The sequence below is a fragment of the Gossypium arboreum genome, chromosome 10, assembly GCF_025698485.1.
Source record: "Gossypium arboreum isolate Shixiya-1 chromosome 10, ASM2569848v2, whole genome shotgun sequence".
Lineage (NCBI taxonomy): Eukaryota > Viridiplantae > Streptophyta > Magnoliopsida > Malvales > Malvaceae > Gossypium > Gossypium arboreum.
In genome coordinates this window covers 126806895-126831317 of record NC_069079.1, presented here as the reverse complement: position 1 = coordinate 126831317, position 24423 = coordinate 126806895, and the positions used below count along the sequence as shown (strand labels likewise).

Below are 24423 nucleotides of genomic sequence, written 5' to 3'. Positions count from 1 at the left end.
GAGGTACCTAAATTGATTCAAATTTATACCTACTTGAGACTTAAATTCTTTTTGCACCTAAACTTAAAAACAGTAAACTAACTTGGTACTTTTAAGTACCTATCTAACATTGTTAAAATATGTTGACGTGATGTTGATGTGGTACTAATGACCAATAGCATAGTGACATGTGGCAACTTTATATTTTAACACTTAATAAAAAAATATTTTTTTATAAATATGTAAAATATTTTTAAAACTTTCATCACATGTCAAAATGTGAGGATGTCATGTGTCACCATGATGTTGGTCATCAATGTCACATCAACATATTTTAACGGTGTTAGTCGGGTATCAGTTAGGTCCAAAAAATTAAAATACCAAGTAAATATAAATTGTCATGTTCAAATACTTCCATACATATTTAACTCTAAGGAAAAAGAAAAAGTATTTTTGTCTTTGAAAACTTCTTGTTCTCTAAAATAAAAATTTTAAAATGATATTGTTGAATTTATCATATTCTAAGAAAAAAATTAAACTAATAAGATTTGAACACAATTTAACCTGAAACTTGTTGTCATCTTTCTCCATCGTTTGTACGTAGAAAACAAAAATCAGACATGGGTCAACACAAGAAGCTTCTATTTAATTATGTTCCTTCATATTAATTTGTGACGTATCAATATAAATAATAATAATAATAATTTCTTTGAAGCTACAAATACTAATTATAATCACCATCAAGTATTGCAAAATCCAATAAATTAGTAGCCGATGCTATCAACTTAGGCCTCAGTTTTGTTATAAAACTAAGTGTGATGGACAAATAATAATAGTAATAGTAATAAAAGTCAAAATTAAAAATAAATTGATCTAGACGTGTGGAAGAAATAACCAATGAAGGAGCATACGAGAGCTATTTGCTCTATAAATACATAACTTCACACGGCTCTTTCCGTTCCAGCTTATTAAAGCCTTCAAAGAATTTATTAACCAGCTTGGTTCCTACGCTCATTCAAGGTTGTTTCCTTTTATATTAGCTATAATTAATGCATAATTGTGGAAGCAGTTTATTTCTTTTATAAATATATTAGTTTTTATAACAATAGAATTTCTAAGGTCTTTTTTTCTAAATATGAGTCGTTTTTTTTAACCATCTAGCTTTGTTCACGAAATGATTAATTGCATATATTTCTTTTTTGTGGTTTTAATTTAATCTTTGGTCTTTAAATTTTAAATTCTAATAATGTTTTCTTTTTTTAAATTATCTTAGTTCTTTGATTTGTTTTGTTACCCATCACTAAAATTCAATGAATGTTATTGTGAATATTCATAAAAATAAGTAATTTAATTCAAGTGACAATGAGTTGGTATGTATCTATACTTACGAATAAAACAAAATTTTGTATGAAAGTAACCTTAGTTGCATATATTTGTTTGAATTGGTTGATGATTCAACTCAATTCAATATTTGTGTTTGCAGAAAAGCCAATTTGGAGAGATGGCAGGATTGCTAGAGATACATGATAAAGATGGTCACCCAGAGCATAAGCTTAAGCTGGAGAGGAGTGAAGTTCCTTTCATTTGTGGTGGGTGCAAAGAGCTAGGATTTGGGCTTCGCTACCAATGTCCCAACATGAATTGCAATTACATACTTCATGACGAATGCGGATTTGGGCTTCAATACCGACGTCCCCCGACTCAGAAATTTTTCAAAAAATGCGACTTCCAATTTCACCAACAGAATCCATTACTAGGAACAAGAATTTGCAACATTTGTGCCTTGGACATACAAGGATTCTTGTACCAATGCTCCCATGGAGATATTGATTTACATCCCCATTGCGCGAACCTTTCTTTGACCATTACCCTTCCGGATTCCAACGAAGTAATCGAACTTCGCGAAAATACCAAATCAAGATGCTTGAAATGTCAAAGAAAGGAAAGAGCATCAGGCAAAGTCCAGGGTTTGTCCTATGTTTCCTCAGATGGTAAGCTATGTTACCATGTGGCGTGTCTGAAAGAAGCATGTCTTGACAATTGGAAAAGGGGTTATTTTCAACTTGATGTTCTCGCTAATGAGGAAAATAAAATCCTTGCACTGCAAAATCTTGCTCCAAACCAAGTGGTTCGCCCAAGTGAAGGACAAAGCTCGAATGCAATGAAGGGTATCAAATTGTTGATCACATTTCTCAAGTTGGTCGTTTCTGCTATACTTGGAGAGCCATTTACTTTAGTTTCCACTTTATTTCAAATTTCTCAGAACTAGTTAGTCCAGGGCTTGTGTTTGTTTATGATTTTGTGTGCTTTGTTAAATAAGGCTTGAACTTGCTCATCCAACAAGTCAAGTCAAATGGGTATGATTTTTGTTGTTGATTGTGTTGTTAGTGTGGTCATCAGCAAACTTAATTTGTAATATGTTCGTTTATGCAATATGTTAGAAAGTAAATTTGAAATTTTAGATTTTATTTTTGTTATATAAATTATGAGAATAATGAAAGGTATACAATGTGTACTAATTTGTTGAGGTAGTTATCTGAGTAGTGACTCGTGCAATGCCACAAGTAGTGCCCACTACTCATATCACTACACAAGTCACATACTTGTCTTTTTTGGAGATTGGCAATTGTCGAAATCATTTTTTTTTAAAAAGGGCAATCGACTTGGTTTTGAAAATGAAAATCAAAACGGGAGTCGCCATCGATCTTTATTAGGTATGATCGGACCACCCTTACTTTAATAAAACGTTTTAGTTTATTAAAATGGTGTTTTTGGTCTATGAAACTTGAGAGAAAAGGATTCGGGAGTCGGTTACGTGCGAGACACGCCCAAAAATTGGTCCCGAATTGATTAGTTAGTGTCTTAATGTCGAAAGTTAAAAAGATTTTAAAATAAATTTTAAAATACGATCTTTTTTTATGAATGTTTGGATAGCTTGAAGTGGATATTAAGATTCTCTTGTTTCGAAGAAATAAAATATCACATCCAGCGCATAGGACATGACATTTCGAACCTTCAATACCAAAAACATCTCATAATTTCCCAAAACTTATGCATTGAAATTTTCAAAGGATATTCGGTCGTTCGGTCAAACGATAAATCGAAACCCAACACGTAGGGCACGATTTTCTCGAAATTTCCAAACACGAAATATTCCTTTATTTGCAAAAAATCTTATCTCGAGGTGATAAGATGCCACATTGAGTAAGTTAGGACACAACACCTCAAATCTCAGAGAGTAAGCATTTTATTTAAAACTCGTGTTGTGATTTTAAAAGAATACGCCGTTATTTAGGTTAAACGAGAAAAATCGTAACCCAGTAAGTTAGGGCACGATTTCTCGAATTTCCAAATACGGAATATTGCTTTACTTTAGAAATCACAATTTTATGTGTCGAGTAAAAAATTTAATATAATTATGATTTTATGGTAAAATGAGAAAACAAATTGCGATGATCGATGTGCGTAATAAAATAACAATGAAGATGATATAAATACAATAATATTAATGAATAACATAAACTTACGGTATATAGAGACATATACGAATAAACAAATAGATATATAGTAAGATAATGATAATGAGAATAAAACAAAATAAAAATAAATACAATGATACATGAAATAACAAAGAAAATTCTAGTGAAAACTTAATTTTAAATTAAGGATAAGCAAATAAACATAAAAATAAATAAACATCAAGTGAAATTATTTTTATTTTTATTTTAAATAATAATAATAACAATGATAATAAAAATAATGCAAATAAGTATTATGTAAAATATGCATACAAATTTGTAATTTAAGTAAAAATGATAAAATAACAATAATAATATAAATATAAATAAGTATTGTATGAAACAAAATAATGATATAAAATAATAAAGAATTCAAAGTTTGAAATTATATAAAGGTATAAACGAATAAATAATAAAATGATGAAATGGAATCAATGTATTATATAAAAAGAAATACGTAAATGTAAGAAAAAAAACTATAATAATAGTAGTAGTAGTTATGATGAAAGCAATAATAATATTAAATATAACAATAATAATATTATTAATACAAAATAATAGCAATAAAAATATAAATAATAACAGTGATAATAAAAATAGTTTAATATAAATAATATATATATAAAATAAAATAAAAATGTATAAAAGAGTTTAAATGAAAATTTATATATAAATATAATACAAAGTAAAATTTTAAGATAAAAATTTAAAATAAGTAATATATAAAAGTTCAAAACAAATAACAATAAAAGAATTTAAAATCATTAACATATAAAAGATATATATATAAAAGTTTAATATAAATAACATATGAAATTTTAAAATTAATAATAGTAGAAAAGTTTATAACAAATAATAAAGAGAATTTAACATAATTATCATATAAAACGATATAACTAAATAGCATATAAGAAGTTTAAAATAAATAATACATATGTATAGGTTCATGATGGTTTAAAATACAAAGATGTATATAAAAATTTCAAAATGAATAATTTGCATAATAGTTTAAAAGAAATAATATATGAAAAATACTTAAAATTGATAATAATTTAAAATAGATGGTATGTTAAAAAAAAAAAAATAATAATAATAATAATAATAATATGCGTAGTAAAAACACAAATAATCTAGACTTTAAAATATACGTGTGTGTGTGTATATATATATATATATATATATATATGTAAGGATGATAAATAGATAAAATGAACGATGAAATAATAATAGTGTGAACAATATTTAGTAAAAAATCTGAAAATTTATTAATATATATAAAGGTGATAAACAGACAAATAAGCAAATGATAATGATAATGACAAAGGCACAAATGAGATAAGTGAAAGAAGGTTTAAAAATAAAAAATGAAAGAATAATAAACCAATGAATATTCAGGTAAGATAAAAGTAAATAAATAATGAGTGATGTACGGATGGGCAAATAAATACACGAATAAATGAATAAAATGTAAAAAGAATGAATAATCAGGTGAGTAAATAAATACATAAAAGGATCAAAGCAAAAGGACTTAATTGCTACCCAACACAGATTTAAGGGACAAATTAAGAAAAAATATATAATTAAAGGACCGATTTAAAAGGGGTGAACAACATAGAGGGACTACATGGGGAAATACTCCCCACTCTCTGAAACGCACCGTTTGAACGCAGGCTAAAGTGCAATAGAAGTAAAATCACAGAGGCAAAATTAGAGAAAAAAGAAATAGAATAAGACCCTATTGAACTAAGCCTCAAAAGCGGAAGGACTGAGGGCGCAAATATACCCTCAGTCCCAGAACACGCGGATCCTAGGCGGTTCAGGGGTCGGGTCGGTCCGATTCGCGTCAAAATGACGCCGTTTTAAGGTCATTGAACCGGCCTAAAACGACGCCGTTTTAGTCATATTATAAAACCCCAAATTTTTTAGAAATTCATCATTTCTTCCTACTTTCAGAAAAAAAAAAAGAAAGAAAGGGAGGAATTCTCTCTGGGCGTCCCACCTCCTGCGATTGGACCGTCGTCCGTCCGTCACCGGCGACTGCCGTGTACGGTAGCCGGACGTGCACAAGTGGCTCATTTTAACCCTTTGGCCCTCCCCGCCTCGGATCTGAGTTCAAACACCCAAAAAGGGCACGATTTTTGAAAGAAAATGGGAAAACCATTCGGTTCCCTTCTTTCCGACCACCCAAAAAGGTAAGAAATCCTGCCCTTTCTATATCCATATGTATATGTATTATTTTTTATGCGTATAGGCTAAAAGCATGGAGATATACCTTCGAATGAATCTCTTTTTTGTTATTTCCATTTTTTTGTATTCAAAAATAAAAAATAAACCCCCAAAAAAAATACAATCGGTTCCCTCTCTCCTCAAATACAATCAGTTTCCCCCCTTTTACATTTTTTGTTCTTTGGCTATATAGCCGAGGCATTACATGTGATTTTTTTGTCCTTGCTACTCTTCAATCTCTGCTTTGTATTGTTTCTGCCTCTGTTGTCTTTTGTTTTGCTTGCTGTTTTGGTTTTGCAGGTGTCAGAGGAGCTGGTCGTACGGGCGATAGGACGGGGGCTGACATGGGAGGAGCGGCGCACGTAAGGGAGGGGAACCCTAAGGTTCCAAAAAATGTTGAGTTTTTGAGCTGGGTTTTGATTTGGGCCGTGTATGGGTTTAGGTCTATTTTGTTTGGGTTAAGAGTTGTAAAGTGGGCCCGGTCAAATTTTGGCCTCTACAGCAATATTTCGAAACAAAATGTTTGGGTTGTAATTCTTACTGATACTTGGGATGTGTGATAGCCAATATTTTAAGACTAATCCATTTCAAAGAACTTATTTTAAAGATTGGATCATATTAGATCAAGCAATTGGATCCCCTGAAATCAGAAGATTGGATTGAGACTACTTGAAAACTTATCTTTGATATTTCCTCAGTATTTTAGACTTTATTAATATATTGTATATGTTATTTCAATTGCTTTTCAAAAGGGAGGATTGATTGTAATTGATTTAGTATATTAATAAGTTGAAACAAGTATATATGCTTAAGACTTGTATAGGTCATATACGAAGAGTTATAGCACTTATATGTTCATTAAAGAACTTGTGATTATGTTTGCATTGAAAATGTAAATAAGTGTTTTAGTTTGTTTACTGCTTGAGTTTTTAGAAGAGAACTTAGAGGAGAGTGATCTACATCTTTAGGTGCAAAGGTGAGCATGTTGTACAAGACTAAAAGATAATAGATTATCTCTCTTGGCAAGGTGCCACAGGCGTAGGAAAATCGAGTTGCATAAACAACTAGTTTATGTTTTTCTTTGTTTATCACAGTTACACTCTAATGGCTAATGCATGTGTCACTACTCATATCACTACTTACCTTATTCTTATAATTATTGATGTCTTTTCAAATTGGTATCAAAGCTTCCCTCTTGAACAAAACAAGTGTATTACTTGTATCGATAATTGTCGAAAATGGAAAGATCATTTGTTTTTCACCCTCTATGTTTAATGCATTTATCTAATGTCTATTAGAAGGCTAGAATGAAGGAATTCATCAAATAAATGGATGAAAAGGCTTGACATGCTATTCTTATTGGTTAGGAGCCTTATGTTATTGAAACATCTACCATACATTTCTATTTAAGGGTTGGGAAAGGGCTTTAGGTAGTTTTAGGCATTGTATTAAAAAGAGCAAATATGATAAGAACCTATAATGAGATTAATGTTCAAAAATACATATACATGCATATATCATACAAGTGCATATATTTCTTTTTATGTGGTTTTAATTTAATCTTTGGTGTTTAGATTTTAAATTTTAATAATTTTTTCAAATTATCTTAGTTCTTTGATTTTTTTTGTTAACCATCACTAAGATTCAATGAAAGTTATTGTGAATATTCATAACAATAAGTATTTTAATTCAAGTGACAATGAGTTGGTATGTATCTATACTTTCAAATTACGAATAAAACAAAATTTTGTATGAAAATAACCTTAGTTGCACGTATATTTTTGAATATGGTTGATGATTCAATTCCATTTGATTCAATTCAATTTTATATTTTTGTTTGCAGAAAAGCCAATTTGGAGAGACGGCAGGATTGCTAGAAATACATGATATTGACAGTCACCCAGAGCATAAGCTTAATTTGGAAAAGAGTGAAGGTCCTTTAATTTGTGGTGGATGCAAAGAGCTAGGATTTGGGATTCACTACCAATGTCCCAACATGAATTGCAATTACATCTTTCATGAAGAATACGAATTTGGGCTTGAATATTGACATCCCCCGACTTGAAAATTTTTAAAAAAATGTGACTTCCAATTTCATTAACAAAATCCATTACCAAGAACAAGAATTTGCGACATTTGTGCCTTTGGACATACAAGGATTCTCGTACCAATGCTCCCATGGAGATTTTGATTTACATCCCCATTACGCGAGCCTTTCTTTGACCTTTATGCTTCCAGATTCCAATAAAGTAATCAAACTTCGCGAAAAGATAGAATCAAGATGCTTGAAATGTCAAAGAAAGGAAAGAGCATTAGGTAAAGTCCAGGGTTTCTCCTATGTTTCCTCAAATGGTAACCTAGGTTACCATGTGGCATATCTGAAAGAAGCATGTCTTGACAATTTGAAAAAGGGTTATTTTCAACTTGATGTTCTCAATAATAAGGAAAATAAAATCCTTGAACTGCAAACTCTTGCTCCAAACCAAGAGGTTCACCTTAGTGCAGGGCAAAGCTCGAATGCAATGAGGGGGTATCAAATTGTTGATCACATTTCTCAAGTTGGTCGTTTCTGCTATACTTGGACAGCCATTTACTTTAGTTTCCACTTTATTTCAAATTTCTCAGAACTAGTTAGTCCAAGGCTTGTGTTTGTTTATGATTTTGTGTGATTTATTAAATAATTTGCTTATGTTGTTGATTGTGTTGTTACTGTGGTCATAGTAAACTTAATTTGTAATATGTTGGTTTGTGCTATATGTTTGAAAGTAATTTTGAAATTTTGGATTTTTATTTTTGTTATTTAAATTTTGAGAATAATGAAAACTTGTACTCATTTATTGAGGTAGTTATGTGAATAGTGACTCGTGCAATGCCACATGTAGTGCCCATTACTTTTAGTGTTTTGTAAGTTACATATTTGCTTTATTTGGAGATTATCAATCTTTTGAAACAAAATCTTTGGGCTCTAATTCGTATTGATACTATAACATCCCAAAAATCGACTTAGAAGAAATCGCGTTTTGGAACCAAAAATGTTCATCCCTCAATTTGAGTCTAGACTTTGGAAATTCTTGACAAGTAAATTAGTTTGGTTCATTGGTCAAGTATTCTGGGTATGTGTGTGGGATTCTGGGTTCAAATCCTGTTTCTGGAAATTGTCATTTTGCTTAAACCCTTACCTTTAGATGTTGGTTTATAAGTTAAACTCAGTCAATTAATGTCAAGAATTAGTCTGATAGTTCACTAGTTAAGCTTCTATATTTTGTTTGGTCCTATGTTTGAATCTCGACCTGTACATTAAGGAATATTTTATTTTTGCATTTCGGTGTGTGGTAGTTAGTCGATTGGTTATTTAAAACCTTCCAGAAACCTCCGGTGAAGTTTATGCATCCTTTTGCTCTCTTTTTTTCCTGTCATATTTCTTCTGTCATTCACTCCTGATACTTAGTCCTTCGTTTTGGTTTCTTCCTTTCAAATTGATCGTTCGTTTTGTTACGTTACATTGTGCTGATTCTGTACAAGATTTAGCTTATCTTTCTAGTTCAATTCGTTGGCCGGTAAGTTCAATTTAAAGTTTTGGTGTCAAAAGTTCTTCGACATAATTGTGATTTTGGAATGTTAGTTTTTAGCGATTTGACTGTGAATTAATCGTTCTGTTGGGCAATTGCTTATAGTTTAGGGACTGGAATTCATACATGTTGCTCTTGCACTGAGTCAGTATCAGATGGGTGCCGAAACCCCTCTTTTTCTGCATTTTCAGTCGTTGAAAAATGAGACTGTCAATGCCACACAGTTAGGGACATGGGCGTATGTCCAGGTCATGTGAGCCATATGGCCAGGGACATGGGCGTGTACCCAAGCTATATGAGCCACATGGGCAATGACATGAGTGTGTGTCCAGGCTATGTAATTCATTGTTTATGCTTTAGAACCACATGGCCAAGGACAGGGCATGTGCCCATGTCATGTGAGCCATACGAGCAAGGACATAGGCGTGTCCCTAGACCATGTGAGCTACACGGGCAAGGACATGGGCATGTGTCCAGGCTGTTGGCATATGAATAGGATCCAAATCTTATTTTCAAGGCTGTAAGTGTTACCCAACACGAGCACTGGCCTCCACAATGTATTTATGATCTAAATTTGATCGTAAGAGGACTATCTGATACTTTAAGACTGATATATGGATGATATATGTGATATCTGAACGTGTTAGACTGTTGATGAACAACTTGTGATCTGTACGTATATCTGTTATGTTTGAACCTATGTGAGTAGGATCCGTTAGAATGTAATATGCTATTGTCTATGGGTGAGAATTATCAGGTACTATCTGTATTCTATTAAATTTGTTGGTACGCCTCTGCGTTGCTCTGTTGATGAGGAATATACAATATCTGAACTTGTTAGACTGATTGTTACTGGTTCTGATTTATAACTGTACATGTGACTTCATGAGAAATCTGATATGATCTGTTATGGTTTGCCAAGTCCATTGTACAAAACATGGACTCCCATATTTATTGATTTTGTTATTGAGAGATAGCATGACTTACATGCTCATTACTGTGATTCTGCATAAGCATGCCATGATACACTGCATGGGACTTGGGTTGATGTAAAAGGAGGAAGTTTCTGGCAGTTTAATGATTTGCATTATTTGGTGGTTTATCCACACTTCTGTTCGGGAGTTCGATTGTACTATAGTGGCTTGACCACGTGTATTCGATCTGGCAATTTTAACTACAAAATACTAGTGGCACTGTCCACAATTATCTATTAGCATGATCTGGCTGGACGAGTTCTGGGGAACTCTATTGCGATATGTAGCGGAGTTGGGTGGGATGTTTTTGATAAATCTACATTCTGATCTGTTTGAAAAATACTGCATTTGCATAAATATACATGCTCTATTCTGCTCTATTCCGTTCTGTTTTGTTCAGTATTGCTCTGCTATATTCTATTTTGTTCTATTCTGCTTTATTGAATTCTGTTCTATTTGAAATTCGTTGTTCTGCTCTGTTCTATTTTGCTTTGTTATGTTGTACTACCTCTATCGGAATCTCTGTGATACTTTAGATGTGTTCTGTACTAGTTATACAACTGTTATCAAATGCTTGTGACTACGATTTATATATTACGCTCTATTTATTTGTATTTGAGTTTGGTTATATGTAGTACTTAGTGACTCACCCTTTGTCTTACTTTTATCTATCAGGAAAACATCTGATTTAGGATCGGTTAGCGTGCGGGAGCTTGGATTGTTTTACACTGAGATAACTACTTTAATCCTTTAGATTTGTAATATGTTTTGGACTCGTCTTATTTTTCTTTTTACAAAGTCGTCAGTATCTGCCGAGTCGAAAGCAAACTACAAAATCGTCTAAATTGACTAAAATGAATTTCTGGTTTTTAAAGTTAAAACTCTAAAAATAAGTGTGTTTTTACTGTGTTGGTGTAACCTGTCCAGATTCGGCTTAAATTTCTAGGCCGAGTTTGGTGTGTTACAGATGCTTTGGACGTGTGATAGTCAATCTTTTGAGACTGGTCCATTTGAAGCAACTTATTTTAAAGATTGGATCGGATTAAATCAAACAATTGGATCCCTTGAAATTAGAAGACTGGATTGAACTTCAAGAACAGATTGCTTTGCTTACTCAAAATTTTAACAAAGCCTTTAAAAAGCAACCAAGAAGATTCAAGAAGTTCGAGGAATCCAAAAATAGTCCCAAAACAAAAGCCAAAGGCATTATTAAAAAAGAGACCGAGAAAGAGAAGAAGAGGAAGAAGAAAAAGGGAATTTAATGCCATGAGTGTCTTGGCTATAGACATATGTAGGTTGGTTGTGCTAATACTCAGAAGAAGTCTTTGTACATGACTTGAAATGATGAACATTCTTCTAGCAACTCAAAATCTAATGAAAATCATCTACTTTTTAAATATATATACTTTTTTTTTTATTTTTGATACGTCTTTTTTAAATTATATACAAAAAAATAATTAAAGAATTTTCATTATAATTTATAAGTTCAAATTTTAGATGATGCTCTTACTTGACACTTTGGGAGTTAGGTTCAGAGGCGAGTTTAGGGAGCTGGTAACGGCTCGACCCCCCCTAAATAAAAATTTGCTATTTAGGCCCTTTAGAAATTTTAAAATTTTAAATTAGTAAAGGTAAAATTGCACTTTGACCTCCTGTAAAATTAAAAAATTTGATTTAATCTTTTAAAAATTATAAAGATATAGACTATTAAAATTAAAATTCCTCCTAAAGAATTTCTGCTTCGCCTTTGGTTGGGTTTAGGATGACTTGATTTATATATAATTGTATTAAGAATTGAAATTTATATATATGTATGAATCTAAGAACATATTTTTATCAATATATTTTATTTGGATATTATATATTTTTTGCTTTAGTTATTGAACAATTTTTAATTTTCTAATTTATATTGTTTTAGGTAATTTTTATTAAAATAAATATGATTTATAATTAATTTTATTAGTAAATGATATTAGTATTACATAATAAATCATATTTAATCATTTATGCTAATTATAACCCTAATTATCATATTATTAAGTTAATACATTATATATTTTCTACTATCATTAATTTAAATTTAAATTTTATAGATTTGAATAATTTTAATTTTATATTTTTTAGACACATATAATTATTGTATTAATAATATTATATAATTATAATTAATGTTTTTAAAATTTTATTTCATTTTATTCTTTAAACAGAAAATTATTATTAATTACTTTTGCTATTAACAATTTTTTAGAAAACTATGTAATGTTTAAACTCATAGAAGTGAAGTTAGAAAAAAAATTAGGGGCAAAATTTTAGGTAAAAATATAATTTTATCTTTATTTGTTAGGATCGATCAGATTAAACAACGAACAAGAAAAATAGTGGAATAAATTGAGAAATTGAACACACAAATTTAACGTGGAAAAGTCCCTCCAAAGAAGATAAAAAATTACGGGCAAAGATAATTTTACTATAACGGAAAAAATACGAAGAGTACAAAAGATGGAGATAAAGACTAAACTTCGAAAACCCGAAAACAAAGAATCATCAAAACAAAAACATAAACATAAAATTCTCTAAATGTATTATGAGTTTTAATCTCTAATGGGTGTTTTTTCTCAGATTGTAAAAGAGTCTATTTATAAGCTAAATTCATAGGTCAAATAATAATAAAATAATCTAAACTAATCAGTGTTTGTTTGAAGCAAGTAAACAGAGTTTAAATGAAAGATTATTTTTTAAATTTGACTGAAAATAGAAGTTATATTTAACATTATTAATTTAAAATTTTAAAAAATCTAAATGAAAATCTTTTCTTTAGGGGGCTGAATCCCTTCCACCTCCTATATACGCCCGTGCAAACTCACATCTCTTGCAACCAAGAAGGGGTTGAAGAAACCTGGAGAGACGAAAGAAGAAGAAAAATCGAAAAGAGCAAACCTTGGAGAAGGGATCTGCAGCAAAGTGGAGGAAAATAATTGGTATAATTTATCGCAGTTAATCCTCGTTTAATCTTTGGTATGTGATGAAGCCACAATTAATCTCTTTTTTAATTGATTCGTTAAAGTCAAGGCCCACTTTTGAATTGTTTTGAAAGCCCAATCTCTTTTTAAAGTCCCAATCCATTAGAAGCCCATTTTAACCTTTTCAGGGTCTGAGTTCATTTAAAGCCCAACTCTAGTCCTAATCCCAAAGCCCAATTCATTACAAGTCTGCTGGATAGGGTTGAAACCCTATTAGTTTTGTGTTGCTAGTGTGAACACGAGAGGAAAAACAAACCTCTCAGCCAATCAAATTTAGCAGCACATTTATTTGTGATTAATATAAAAATAATAATAATAATAAAATTAAATATTATAATAATATTATAGTGTGAGATAAAAAAATTAAACGTATTGCACTAAAAGTAAACATCCACTCAAAAAGGCATTAATAGATAAATAAACGTGCTCCCAAATTCAAATTTTGATAATAAGATGAAGCTTTAATTTTAAGATTTTCTTTCGATTTATCTTAGGATTAATTCTAAAATTATTAGGTGATAGGTGACTAATCGAGTGGTTTTTAGGTTTCTTATAGGTTCATTTCATTGGAAGTGAGTAGTCTGATGCAAACATTTAAAGTCTTTGGTTTCAATGCATAAACATGTCTGTGCGGGTGAAACGTGATTTTGATGTACATATTTAATGTACATATTTAAGATTATTCTCTATCATATTTAATGAAGTCGGTAGGGGCTCATGGATGTTTCGCTTACATATTTAGGTTAGGTGTCCCACATATTTTGAATGCTTGTTTTGCATTTCTATTTGCTAATGGTAGTATGTGTAGGTGCATAAAGTCAATGGCATGTGGCATTAACTTCTTCCTCGCAAGTGTCAAAAAATGTTTCTTCTAAGCTTTGAATGATGGGTGTAATAACATGGTCGCACGTCTATCCCTGTGTATACATACATTCGTATATACTTTCACTACAACAATAATTCAGATTTAAATGAACATTTAATTAACAGTCTACAAATTCGACTTCATATATAATAATCATATAAAAGTAATTAAAATATATTTAAAATTAATTAAATATTAAACGTATAAAATTGCTTGATATTAGGAACTAAGATCAAATTTGAAAATTTTAAAATATTGATAACTTCTTGATAAGTGTGACTAATTATTGACTAACCCTCAACATTTTAAACAATATATTTGATGGGTCCATTTATTTTGTAAAATTATTACTATTATTCCTAACTACTTCCATGATTTTAGGTTAAATATTTCTTCATGATTACTATGGGACCTAGCTTCAATATTTCTAATTGCATAAATTCTTTGATTTATGCATGTGAAAGTAACAATTTTTTCCACAAATAAATTCTTTGACCGAATAATTTACCTTGATTTATGCACGTGAAAGTTTTAATCTTTCTAATTTTATAGCATTACAATTACTACACGTCTTGAGTTTTTGGTGGCTCCCTTTATTCTAATTTGTAGTGATATATTATAGTTTCAAAATCAGTAATTAATTACAGTAATCACTTTTTTTTTATTGAGTTTTAATTCGATTAGCATAGATATTGTTGTCAACTTAAGAGAATATAGGTGCATTGAAGCACATTATCCTTCCTATTTATAAATTGGAAGAGACTATAAATAATTCTAGACATTTATTAAAAAAAAAAGATAAATACCAGCCTGCACATAATTAAAACACAAATACATAGTATTCTTAGGTCTAACCACTAAAACATTAAGGTTAGTTTTAAAATTGCATAATTTTTGTTCAACTATTGAATATCATGTCATACCCTAAATTTCTTAATTACAATATTCTTAAACTTCATACGATTATTATGTATTTTTATGCAATTGTTTAGTATCATTTATAACATTATTCTATTTTTTTAGGTATTTATAACATTATTCTTAAACTTTATATATATGCTAGAAATTTTATCATTCACGAATTTAAAATACAGTTATACCATATTAAAGACTACATAATAAAATTATAAGGTGAATATCAAAAGAAATGTTTCATTGATAAAAATAGCATGGTTCAAGTTTTTATTGATTTTTTAAATAAAAAATTAAAATACCGCACATAATGTATTTTGTATTTTTTCTAATCAAGTTAGTGCGCGATTAACTCGTGAAACCAACTCAGTCAGGGGCTTAGTTAATAGTATAGATATAAAAAAGACTTTATATAAATTTTAAATATGTTGGGGATCGACCAGTATAAACAATAAGATAATAAAAGTGTAGAAGAACGAACACAAATATTTTACGTGAAAAACCCTCAAAGAGGGAAAAATCATGGGTAAAGGAGTCTTCGACTTTTCACTAAATGAATAAACAAACAAGCGTACAATATGGAGAAATGAGGATTTTGTCTTGAAATATAAGGGGTATGAATTCAGAGGCTAAACAAGACTATGTTAGAAGAGTGATATGCAAAGCTAAAGTGGATATGTACTTTATTTAGGAATCAAAATAAGTCTCAGTTACTGTCGATATTATTAGGAAGGTCTGGGGTGATGATAATTTTGATTTTTGATTTTCAACAACAGAAGAGTCTTCTGGAGGTGTTATAACAATATGAGATAAGAGTAGCTCTCAAATAGGTAATTATTTTGTTTATAAGAGATTTGTATCAATGGAAGGCAAATAGATTGGTGAGGAAATGTAAGCATCCAATAGGGTTTCGGATAAAAAATTACTAGGGAGGGATATTCTAGATTTAAAGAATTCATTTGATAGTTCATGGATCATTGGAGGTGACTTTTATGGGTTTAGTGAGGCTCAATTGGGATGATATTTTCTCTAGGCCGTTATTGGATCCGAAAAAAGAATATTGAGCAGGTTGAAATCATTGGTAGGGAACTTGGTTCTTGATCCTGTTATGGAGGATTGTCTAATGTGGAGTCATGAAAAAGGTGGGTAGTTTTGTAATCCTCACTTTTTACAATAGACTAGGAAACTGAAGGTTTCGAATAGAGTTCAGAATTTCTTGTGGATGATGGCAATTGAGCAAATTCCAACTATGGATTTTTTTACTAGATGGGGTGTGCGATTGGATCTGTCAAAATATGGTTGTTCGAGGTGTGGCAGGGTGACAGAAAGCGTAAATCATCATTTCTTTCAATGCAAATTTGTTGATGGTTTTAGGTTCAGGATTTTCCATTGGTGGGATTTTCAATGGAAACATGTTGGGAGTTTTGATGATTTCTTTTTGCTATGTTGTAATATGACTTTGATAGGACTCCATAAAAGCTTATGGTTGTTATTGTTTTGACATCATGTTGGGGCAAGGGCGACTCATGATAACCATCAATTTTTGGAAGGATATTGGTGGTGTTGGCCTATGAAATGTAGTTCATTGAGAAGCATAGCCAACAAGAATGTCATTTTGTGGAAACCACCTCCCTCTAGGTGGTAAAAGGTCAATGATAAAGCGAGGTGGGGTGGGATATTGAGAGACGATAATGTTGTTTCAATAGGGTCGGAAGCGTGTAAATTATTGTACTAAAAAATCACACAAAGTTCAATTCCTAGGGAAGAGAGGTGGATCACAAGGATCTCTTAAATACCAAGTCTTTCCTTAGTTAGAATATCCCTTCTATAGTAATTTAATAGCATAATTAAATACTACTATTATACCCTCAAATATTGAAAGAAAAATAGGACAAGAAAGAACACAAGAGTTTTAACGAGGTTCGGTAAATTATACCTACGTCCTCGGGCACTAACACCAGATGATAACTTTGCTATCTCCAAATTATTACAAACAAATAGAATTCCTTAAGAATTCTCAAATGGGAGAAGAGAGAAAACTAAGAGAGAAAGATTGGTTGGGATGGTTGGGATGGTTGAAATGAGAAATGGTTAGGCCTATTTATAGTTGAGGTTCAGGGACCAACTTGCAAATGGCCTAAAAAATTAGGGACCAAAATTGCAATTATCCCATTCAACTTTAAACAAGTTGCCTACCACTTTTTCTTTCGGTGCCAATTGCACCTCCTATTTTTGACTTTTCAACACCCCTTTTAATTTGACTTTTCAACAATCTTCACCTTGAAGATTTGATTAGGATAATCACATCTTCACACACTTCCTTCAACTCCCCAAATTCGATAAAGCTATCTTTTGTAGTGCCTCCAAATGCGCTCTCGAGCGCCATACACCTGAAGGTGCTCAAATTCTCAGGATGTTAATCAAGTTCAAACAATGATTAAACTTGATTGTTGTTACCACCTTGGTCATCATATCTGCGGGATTATCTGCCGTCGTAATCTTTCAAGTAGAATTTTTCCTTTTCAAAACTTCCGTACAAAGTGATATCTTACGTCGATATGCTTGGTTCTTGAATGATAGACTTGATTTTTCGCTAAATGAATAGCGCTCTGACTGTCACAATATAAACTTATGTGACTTTGAACAACTCCCAAGTCTTTCAACAATCCATTAAGCCAAATAGCCTCCTTAACAGCTTCTGTAACTGCCATATATTCTGTCTCTGTAGTAGACACAGCTACTGCAGACTGTAAGGTAGACTTCCAACTCACTGGGGCTTTCGCAAGAGTAAACAGATACCCCGTAGTTGAACGATGTTTATCTAAATCACCAAGAAAGTCGAAATCAACATATCCAACTACAAACCCGACCAAGTGCTTCATCCTGTTCAAAATTAAACCAACATCTACGGTTTTTCAAGATACCGTAGAATCCATTTCACTGACTTGTCAATGTCCTTTTCAGGATCATGCATATACCGCTCACAACTCCAACAACTTGTGAAATGTCGGGCCGCAGACACACCATCAAGATACATCAAACTCCCAACTGCATTTGCATATGGGACTTTTGCCATTTATTCTCTTTCTTCTTTTTCAGAGATAATTGAGCACTAAGTTTCAAATGAGAAGCAAGTGGGGTACTTACATGTTTTGTGTTTTCATTTACACCAAAACATTGTAATACATTTTTCAGATATTGCTTTTGATTCAAACAAAGCTTGCCTCTCTGTCTATCTCTACTTATCTCCATGCCGAGAATCTTTTTGGCCTCACCTAGATCTTTCATCTCGAACTCTTGATTCAACTGAGCCTTCAGCTTATCTATCTCTTTTTGGCTCTTCAAAGCGATTAACATATCATCAACATACAAGAGTAGATAAATGAAAGATCTCATCATGACTTCGCAAATACACACAATTGTCATATTTGCTTCTTGTGTACTTTTGCCTTCTCATAAAGCTATCAAATCGCTTGTACCACTGCCTCGGGGATTGCTTCAATCCATATTGTGACTTGTTCAGCTTACAAACCCAATTTCTACCACCAGCATCTTTGTATCCTTCGGGCTGAGTCATATAGATCTCCTCTTCTAACTCACCATGCAAGAAAGCCGTCTTAACATCAAGTTGAGCTAGCTCCAAATTCAACTGTGCTACCAAAGCCAACAAAATTCTAATGGAGGAATGCTTCACAACAGGGGAAAATACATCATTGTAGTCAATTCCCTCCTTCTGAGCGTAGCCTTTAGCTACCAATCTTGCCTTGTAGCGAACATCTTTCTTGCTAGGAGATCCATCTTTCTTTGCGAATACCCACTTGCATCCGATTGCCCTTTTACCTTTCGGTAATTGCGCCAACTCCTCCCAAGTATTGTTCTTCAGGAGAGATTGCATTTCTTCATCCATGGCGCATTTCTATTTGTCACTTTCTAAGCTTTGCATTGCTTCTTGATAAGTGACAGAATATCATCATCAACAACGGGAAGGCGTGAGGCCACCATATCGAAGAATCGAGCGGGTTTACGAATTTCTCTCCGTGGCCTTGCAACTGCAACTGGTTCTGGTGTACTTAATGGTTCTTGGGTCAGAATCTCTTCAACCTCTAATTCTTCCATTGTGGCTGGAGAATTAGACTTATTAACTGGACAAATCCCCATCTGCTCAAACTCCACCTGTTTTGGAGTACACTCCACCTGCTGTGGAGTATCGCTTGTCTGAATATCTTCATCTGCTACCTTTTTCAATGTGGCAGATTTATCAAAGGTAACATCTCTGCTACAGATCATTTTCTTTGTGCTTTAAGCTCCAAAGACGAAATCTCTTTACTCCAGAAGTGATTCCCATAAAGAGAGCTTTCTTTGCCCTCGGATCTAACTTTGACTTCTTCACATGGTAATATGCAGTGGATCCAAACACATGTAAGGAATCATAATCTGTAGCCGGTTTTCCAGACCATACCTCCATAGGAGTTTTTCTTTCTAATGCAGATGATGGCAAACGATTAATAAGATGGTCAGCGTATGTCACAGCCTCAGCCCAAAATTGCTTGCCCAACCCAGCATTGGACAACATACATCAAACTTTCTCCAGCAATGTTTGATTCATACGCTCTACCACACCATTCTATTGTGGTGCATCCCTAACTGTGAAGTGTCGAACAATACCATACTCTTGGCACACATCGAAGAACGGATCACTTCTATATTCCCCTCTATTGTCCGTCCTAAGCCGCTTCTGGTTTTCGATCATAGTTTTCTATTTAAGAAAAACTCCAAGCACTTCATCTTTAGTTTTCATGGTATACACCCAAACTCTTCTAGAAAAGTCATCAACAAAAGTAACAAAGTAGTGTTTTCCTCCCAACGAAGGTGTTTTGGAAGGCCCCACACATCTCGAAAGTGAACATATTCCAAAATACCTTTTGTATTATGGATAGAAGGTCTTAATTTCACTCTCTTTTGCTTTCCCGAACACAATGCTCGCAAAATATTAATTTGCAAGTCTTTGCACCTTTCAATAATCCTTGCTTTGCGAATTTGCAAGGATTTTTCACCGCATGTCCCAACTTCATATGCCACAACCGCATTGAGTCCAATTCTTTGTTACTGGAAGTCTGCAATGATTGCTCCAATAATGTACTACCTTGGTAGTAATACAAGTTATTTTTCCCGATGCCCTTCAATATTACAAGTCGCCAGATGTCACTTTCAAAATCCCATCTCTCATAGTAATAATTTGAACCATTGGATTCCAAGGCTCCCAATGAGATGAGATTTTCTTCAAACCGGGCACGCATCAACATCGGTCGAACTCGGTTGATCCATCTTGATTCTTTAATTGGATTGAACCTATCCCAATAGTTTTACAGGCATTGTCATTGCCCATATAAACAACTCCTCCATTTAGTTCTACTAAATCAGAGAACCACTCCCGATTAGGGGACATATGATAGGTACAACCCGAATCCAATATCCACTCATCTGAATGGAACGATGATGATGATGCAACCAGTGATAGTTCAGAGTCACTGGTATCATGCTTTGCAACACAAGCATCTACAGCAACTTTTCCCTTATTCTTCAGCTTTGGACAATTTTTCTTCCAGTGGCTTTTCTCATGACAAAAGGCACATTCATCTTTCCCGAGTCTGGACTTTGAGTTTGATCTTCCCTTCTGAGTTTTCTTCCGAGTGTATGAACGACCTCGGATTACTAAAGCTTCTGTATCTCTGATTGAGTTTTTCTGTTTGTCCTTCTTTCTCTGTTCATAACTGTATAAGGCCGCACAAACTTCGCTCGAGATATATCACTCCTGCCATGAAGTAGAGTAGTTTCTAGGAACTCAAACTCCTCAAGAAGTGACCCCAACAAAGATCAAAGCCAAATCTTCATCTTTGAATGTCTCATCCATATTTAGCAAATCGGTGACTAACGATTAAATTTGGTGATGTGATCATTCATTGTGGTACTGGGACGTAAGTGAAGCGAAAATCTTTTCTTCAAGTGGAGTTTATTTTGACTATTTTTTTCAAAAATTTTCTTCAAGTGCCACCCACAACTTATTTGCGAAGTCTCCTTTGAAAAAGCATACCTCTCGCTTAGAGAAAGGCATAATCGAATTGTGCCACATGCCAACCGATTGATCGCCTTCCAATCTTTCTCCTGTACATCATCTGGTTTCTCTTCATCAATGGCAATGTCTAGACCCTGCTGAAAAAGGGCATCTAGAACCTCACTTTGCCACATACCAAAATGGCTCGTGCCATCAAAGATCTCCACGACCAATCTTGCATTTGCAATTGTCGGTCTTGTCCACATGGACGATGTTGAAGCTCCTACACCGACCGTTTTCTCCATAATCTTTCAATATACCTAAGGAAATCTTTTCTAATGTGGAAGATCAGTTTAAACTGCAACCACAGAGCATACTACGATTAACCTTCGGCTCTTGATACCACTTGTTGTTTCAATAGGGTCGGAAGCATGTAAAATATTGTACTAAAAAATCACACAAAGTTCAATTCCCAGGGAAGAGAGGTGGATCACAAGGATCTCTTAAATACCAAGTCTTTCCTTAGTCAGAATATCCCTTCTATAGTAATTTAATAGCACAATTAAATACTACTATTATACCCTCAAATATTGAAAGAAAAATAGGACAAGAAAGAACACAAGAGTTTTAACGAGGTTCGGTAAATTATACCTACGTCTTATGGCACTAACACCAGATGATAACTTTACTATCTCCAAATTATTACAAACAAATAGAATTCCTTAAAAATTCTCAAATGGGAGAAGAGAGAAAACTAAGAGAGAAAGATTGGTTGGGATGGTTGAAATGAGAAATGGTTAGGCCTATTTATAGTTGAGGTTCAGGGACCAACCTGCAAATGGCCTAAAAAATTAGGGACCAAAATTGCAATTATCCCATTCAACTTTAAACAAGTTGCCTACCACTTTTTCTTTCGGTGCCAATTGCACCTCCCATTTTTGACTTTTCAACACCCCTTTTAATTTGACTTTTCAACAGATAAAGGAGTCCCCTACGCTATGTTCTCTGGGCTGATTAAGGCTACGAGATTGGGGATGACTGAGGTAAGAGCTATAAAAACAGTCGTGGAGATTTTATTAGTATGGGTTGGCATGAGAAAGTTCCTCTAGTTATTGAATCTAGCACGAGTGTTGTGCTGGAGTGGTTATTGGATAGGAGCTATTGACCATGGATGTTGCGGAATCTATTCATGGTATCGATTGTGGTATTAATCAGTTGTTGCATGCTCAATTTGCAAATTATTCATCAACAAGGTAGTAGTATGGCTAATGATCTGGCAAAAGCATGTAAAAAGAGACTTTTGATATTTAAAGCCTGATGGAGATTATTGTGATTGTTTAAGTTTTTGTTGGCTGCTTCAAGTCATGTTGTTATTCAAAGTGTAAGATTACTATGAGTGTTTTGTAATCTTGTCGTTTTTGAAAGAGGTTGGATTTCTCCAACGTCTTTCAAAATTTGTTATCTTTATATTGATAGAGGAAAAAAAAACAATAATAATGAACAAATTTATATTTAAACCATAATTAAAAAAAATAAAATTAAACTTATCTTACTTAATTTATTTCACTATGAAATTATATACCGTGAATACATTAAATATAAATATATAATAAACTAAAAAATGAACTTTATAGTATAAAAAATCTTATTGTTTGGCTAAAATTGAACTTGTTTCCTTTGTCATCTCTAAGTGTTATCTCCAATGATCAGAAAGAGTGGCAACTATATCCTTATTTGTTTCCCACACCAGGGCTCGAGCCGGAGTTGGTAAACCTATTTCCCGTTCCAGGGCTTGGACTGGAGTCGGTAAACTTATTTCCTGTCCCAGGGCTTGGTCTGGATTCGGTAAACTTATTTCCCGTTCCAGGGCTTGGTCCGGATTCAGTAAACTTATTTCCCGTTCCAGGGCTTGGTCCGGAGTCCTTGATGCCACCAATGGTTCGGCTATCAATTAACTTATTTCCTACTCCGGGGCTCGGACGTTCGTCTGTAAACTTGTTTCCTACACCAGGGCTCGGGCCAGAGTCCTTTAAACCTCCAAGAGCCAAACCATTAAGTAACTTTTGTCCCTCAGCAATGCTTGGGCCGCCGTTCTTAATGCCTCCAATGGTGCGACTACCGGTGAACCTATGTCCCTCACCACGACTCGGACCCGCCTCTTTGATTGCTCCAACGTACAAGCCAATATCAAAGATATTAGAAACCCTTCCACCTGCAAAATTTTGGGGCGTCAGGGTATTGAAAGGATCACGAGCTTCACCCACAATCGCAATGGAGCTCAGCAATAAAATAATAGAAGCAAAGCTTAAAAAAGATTGATTGGCTACAATATTCATCTTGTCGGAAAATGTGAGAAAACAAAGAGTGCGTGGGATTATTTGGTATGAACAATAAGAAGCTTTGCTGTCCATTTATAGAGATAAGTGATGAAATTTGTTGTCGGTATTTTTTGACTAAGAAGAGATTTATTCCAATTCATCTACCTATATTCAACAGAAAAAACGTGGCCATCCTACTCCTAATTTTTCTTCTAATATTCTTATATCCAACATTTATGTTCCCTGTATTTGAATACATGGGAAAATTAGATTTTATATAGATAATAAAAAATCAAAATATTTTTGTAATAATTTAAATTATTATACCGAATTAGTGTGATTCAATTAAAATTTAAAGTTAATAAAAATGAAAAACATTTTTAAAATATATATATAATCGAATACATGTTTATACATTAAACACTCGAATTAAAGTAACATAGAAAAGTTTGAAATTGCTAGTCTAAGCTAGAAAGTTGAATTTCATTGGAAAATTAGAAGTTGAAGCTAAAATTGAAGTGTTGATTCTTTTTTTTTTTTTTGGGGGGGGGGGGAGGTTTACTGGCCGCCTGGCTGCCGGCCTGAGTCACCGCGAAAGTATGTTATTTTCCACCGGCGGCGTCTACCAGGGGGGACCAAAGAACATGCAAAAAATCTTTGACTTTCCAAGGCCTTCAGTAATTAATTACAGGCTTGACGAGATTTGATATGAAAACAAAAGGTTTGACTTATGACTGACTTTTGTAATTTGCATTCGAAGTCACTTACGTTAGTATTGATTTTCATTTACGTCATAAACCTTTAATTCCATCAAATTATATAATTAAACTTTAATCATTAACAAATTTAGTCATTAATGCTAACCCATTACATACACACATGAAAAAATTTTATCATTAAACTTCAATTCTCATGAAAAACTTTGCTCAAATATCGTACACATGATTCAACACGAAATCTTGACAAGACACATTTGTAAATTAAGGTGTG

At 33.0% G+C, this 24423-nt stretch overlaps 2 protein-coding genes and 1 long non-coding RNA gene across 3 annotated transcripts; 2 read left to right on the top strand and 1 right to left on the bottom strand.

The window, feature by feature from the left end:
* Positions 1-1480: 1480 nt before the first annotated feature.
* LOC108488228 (uncharacterized) lies at positions 1481-2462 on the top strand. The gene has a single exon (XM_017792518.2). It carries the CDS (start codon positions 1481-1483, stop codon positions 2246-2248), a length of 768 nt encoding a protein of 255 aa, XP_017648007.1. The 3' UTR covers positions 2249-2462.
* A 2973-nt stretch (positions 2463-5435) lies between these two features.
* Positions 5436-6329, top strand: LOC128281386 (uncharacterized). The gene is made up of 2 exons (XR_008271592.1): positions 5436-5689; positions 6024-6329. It is a non-coding gene; the product is annotated as an uncharacterized LOC128281386 (long non-coding RNA).
* A 16330-nt stretch (positions 6330-22659) lies between these two features.
* LOC128281382 (uncharacterized) lies at positions 22660-23494 on the bottom strand. Its single transcript, XM_053019616.1, has one exon. It carries the CDS (start codon positions 23449-23451, stop codon positions 22846-22848), a length of 606 nt encoding a protein of 201 aa, XP_052875576.1. The 5' UTR covers positions 23452-23494; the 3' UTR covers positions 22660-22845.
* Positions 23495-24423: the final 929 nt, after the last annotated feature.

Excerpts from the sequence above, each read along its gene's own strand:
- LOC108488228 (XM_017792518.2), top strand. The coding sequence starts at position 1,481 with ATGGCAGGATTGCTAGAGATACATGATAAAGATGGTCACCCAGAGCAT.
- LOC128281382 (XM_053019616.1), bottom strand. The coding sequence starts at position 23,451 with ATGAATATTGTAGCCAATCAATCTTTTTTAAGCTTTGCTTCTATTATT.